A 4,273-nucleotide genomic window follows, 5' to 3' on the forward strand; every position below is an offset into this window, starting at 1 on the left:
ATGGAAGCGGGGAGGGGGGTCCAAGATAAAATCTTGCACCAGAGCCCTTTGTTCCTTAGGTCCGCCACTGGGGCTCTCTCTCTCTGCTTGAAAAAAGATTGTTGTTTACAAAGATCAATAGCCGAAGGAGAAATTTACAGACAGAACTGAATGACTCATTGAAGTGACTTATCCCTTATTGAAAGTCTCAATTTAAAATTTAAGTGTAAAATGTCCTGTGTAAAGTAAAATGATATGCACTTGCGAGTATTGCGAGTGTTCAATATTGTACTACGTTTAAAAGTCTGCTCAGGGGCCTACGGCAGTGGTGGGATACGGTAGATATAAGTGATCCAACCTTTCAATCTAAATGAGAAATCTGCAGTTTGTAGGCAGCCTCAGACAGCAAAACCATAATCAGCTATAGTCCAAATGAAAAATATTATACAGTACTTCAGGGCATATTCATCAAAATAGTACACAAAACAGTGGTCTTGAAGAAAGTTCAGTTACATAGAGACAACCAATCACATTTCACTTTCACCTTCACAAGTCACTAAAGGCATTTCATTCTTGGATTTTCAGGGATACTATACTCTGCTATCCGTCTTACTAAACAAGTCTCTCTCTCTCTCTCTCTCTCTCTCTCTCTCTCCCCCCTCATTATTTCCTGTTTACTTTAGTTTGACTATAGATTGTAGCTAAATTGACTGCTGCCTATTTTGGTACATTTGGAACATTACGTGAATATGGAAAATGTAGTCTTTCCTGGAATTAAATATGCAATGGATTCTTACTTATTGCTATTTTCTACTTAGAACAATATTGTAATGTTCCAGCTGACCAAAATATCACTTATGCCTTTTCAAGATGAAAAGAAGGAACACATTGTAAGACAATTAGAAGCGACAAACCTGCTTTTTCCGCTCTGCAGAAATAGCCCAGGAGAAAAATAATGAGAATGTTTTTAGCAGTTGACATCTTCTTACTCTGATGGCAAATTAGACCAGAGCTAGAGCAGGATCAATAATTCCGAAGTCCACTATCTCTCTGTTTGCTTTTGTTTTACAACTAGCGTTGTGTTGCAGAGGGAACTTTAAGTTTTGAAATCAGAAATATTAGCAAACACTGATTCTAGACAATCAGCCTCACTCCATTTAAAGAAGAACTGAACTATGGAGTCTATTGTCTGTGGGCTCTCTGCAGATGATCTTTTCCCTAAACCAACTTAGCCTTGTTCTACACTGTCCATTTAATCGATTTGATAACCCTCCCCAACATCAGGCTCACAAGCTCCCTAGGTAAAAACTGGCCTCTTCCCCCTTGGAATTGAATATATAAAGAAACCAGAGAAAGAATGGGCTGGTATCTAAAGTCCTTCCGCCATAAGGATACTTAAAAAGAAAAAAAACCAAAACAGCCAGTAGACAAAGACACAAGCCATAAACATGAATATGGGGCAATTGCTTTTCTTCAATAGGTATTGATTATCCCTTATTTAAAGTAAGGCTGAATTTCTGTGCATCCTGCGAAACTACAGCGGCAGCTTACAGAACGCCAGTCTAATTAAACAGCAGGGTATTGTTTTACATTCTGGAGTTGGAGAAATCTCATACTTTTTGAAAGGGAACACCAAACGTTATGCAAAATACCAACTTTTCTGTACTCATTGGTAACGCAAACTATAAGAGCTCACTGAAACTAGAGCAGGCTAAAAACCTAACAATTGCAGCAATTTCTAAGTTAAGTTATTTTATAAGACATATTTTATAAGTTCAGAATTTAGCTATATTGTTGGATATTCAGTTAACAAAAGTACATCATTTTACTAAAGCACAGATGCTCAATTTTTAGCCACAGTGACTTTTATATAAGTCTTGTTATGCCTGCCTATTTAATAATATATTGATGATGCAAAACAAGTGTAGGGGAAATTTTCATTGCATTCTGAGTGCAGTTTTACATTTTTACTTTAGTCCTTTTCAGCTGTTGCAAAATAATGTGGCTGGATACAAGGCAGAAATAAAAATTCAGATTTTAGTCCATGTGCTGGTAAAATAGTTCTGCTGACAGGTTCCCTTTAATAAGGTAACCATAGATGTATTTTTAACAAGAATATAAAAAGTAGTTCTAAGGCCCACCGTGACAGGAGGACTACTAAGGCACTTAAAAGTAGCAAAGTGATCTATACAGGGACCCATGTCTTATAGCAACTCTGTGGGAAATGTAATTCTAACACACTAATCTGTGCACATTATATCAGGCTTTAGAAAGTGGGTGCTTGGTCCACCTGCCTCCCAGATTTCCCTACTTGCCAGTGAGGAAACTCATCACACATAGAGGTCAAAAGTGAAGCTCAAGAGGTGGGAGGAAGGATCAAGTTAAGTTACTAGATGAAAATCATATCACTCTGGGATTTGAGGTTGTCGTAATGAGAAGATAACATAAGATGCCATCAGGAACCTCTAGGTACTTTATATAAAATTAAATTCAATGGTCAGGTAATTAGGATTAGATTTCCCATTTTAAAGTAGCTTTGATGTATCACATGACAACAATGTATTACTACTGTCATAAACATTTTATAAGGTGATATATTGATAGTTTTCCCATGTTTGCTGTAATGGTACATACATTTTGTAAATGTCTAATTTGAATGGAATATGCTGTGTATACATTGTCACAGAATGAATGATGGCACATTCTAGGATCTGACACATTTCATCGCCACAGGCATTTCATCACACTTTGATTTGAACAGTACACATTGTTCATGTTGACACAGCAAGCTGAGTTTCTGAGAAATCATCATTAGACTTTCATTGAAAATAAAGGTGTCATACAAGCAGATGTATGTCATATTTTGATGCTGGTTGTAATGCTTTAGTACAAACTGATAAGAACACCAACAAATTCTTATAATTACTATTGATAACACACCAATGCTAGATCAACTCACAGTTTATGTGTCTATATACTGAGACTGATAAAAAAATTTATTTATAATGGAAGAATGTCAAATATTCCATTAATTAATTTCTTGGATGGCAAGGAGATAAAGCCGATAGTATCTGGGTAGAATATGAAACGGAGAATAATAGATTTACTAACATTTCCTTTGGTGTGTCTACATTGTCCTTTTTTTCAAACTGGTTAAGAAAAAAGAATATTGGCTCAGCCTAGTCTCATATCATTGCTTGGTATTTTCACGGGCACATGACAGTCTTAGGCCCCTTGCGGGTCATTCCGATAGATCCACCTGTCAGTTATTCAGGCACATATGATCAAAAGCCCAATGTTAGTCTTTGGGCCGGTGGATGTAAATGGTTGTTTTGTCGTCTAGGTCAGAAAAGAAAAAAAAAAAAAAACGGAAAAGAGTTCCACTTCTGCAGACCTAAACATGATTGATCAGAGGTAATTAGATGTAAACAGACACATGTCTGATTACATCCAACTGCCCAATAGACCTAACATGGGTCTGTACAGCTCAGTTTTTTCCTCCATCACAATTTCTTCATTGTTCCATTCTACTCCAGTTCAGCAAGGGATCTGTGCAAGGATCCCCTGCTGATCAGTACAGATGCTGCCCATGTGAAAGGGACCTTAGGATGGCAAATCCAGTAAACATTTTTTCTGATCAGCTCCCATATACCCAGTGAGAACCAATGCACAGTATACTGATGGGTGCTCGTTGTTTGTGCCTAGATGCTGGAACTCTCCTAAGATCTTACTGATGGGAAAACATTTTAATGAAATAACGTTCTTTCTTCCAAATGGAAGATATATAATTTATAGAAGAGAATGAACTTACCAACATAAAAACCCTATGGATGGATAATGTTTGACAAAATAATTTCTGAAGAACATAATAAATTATTGTGTATACCATACACCATGTAATTAATGTTACTGCCAAAATTAAAGGTACCTGTGTAGTCGGTATGTATGTTGATGAGTACATTACAGCATTAGACATCCAAATTTTAATCCTTTTTATTGACAAAATGATAATTTTTTTTCTACAATTAGTTTTCCACCAACAGATCATGACCTCGCCTTGACTTCTAGGTCTTCTGTAATTTCTGCTTCATATTTTAACCATTTAGTTGTTACTTTGGATGCTCAAGCATATGCAACAGAGGTCAACAACCGTTGTCAACCTGTAAGACATTTTCAAATATATCAACTATCCCTAAAAGCCGCAGTAAAAATGTATTATTTAAGAAATATATAGAAGGAAAGCATAAGGGTGGGTATGACACACACCTGTGTACTCTTATATGTACAGTTTTCA

General features: G+C 36.4%; 1 protein-coding gene across 1 annotated transcript in view; it reads right to left on the bottom strand.

The window, feature by feature from the left end:
• F9 (coagulation factor IX) overlaps positions 1-1,011 on the bottom strand; it is a 33,016-nt gene extending 32,005 nt beyond the window's left edge. The window contains exon 1 of the mRNA XM_018564151.1: positions 894-1,011. Within this exon, the coding sequence (XP_018419653.1) occupies positions 894-960 (67 nt within the window). The 5' untranslated portion in view covers positions 961-1,011. The remainder of the gene's footprint in view (positions 1-893) is intronic.
• Positions 1,012-4,273: the final 3,262 nt, after the last annotated feature.

This window comes from Nanorana parkeri, unplaced genomic scaffold (genome assembly GCF_000935625.1).
Source record: "Nanorana parkeri isolate BGI_ZX_2015 unplaced genomic scaffold, ASM93562v1 scaffold730, whole genome shotgun sequence".
NCBI lineage: Eukaryota > Metazoa > Chordata > Amphibia > Anura > Dicroglossidae > Nanorana > Nanorana parkeri.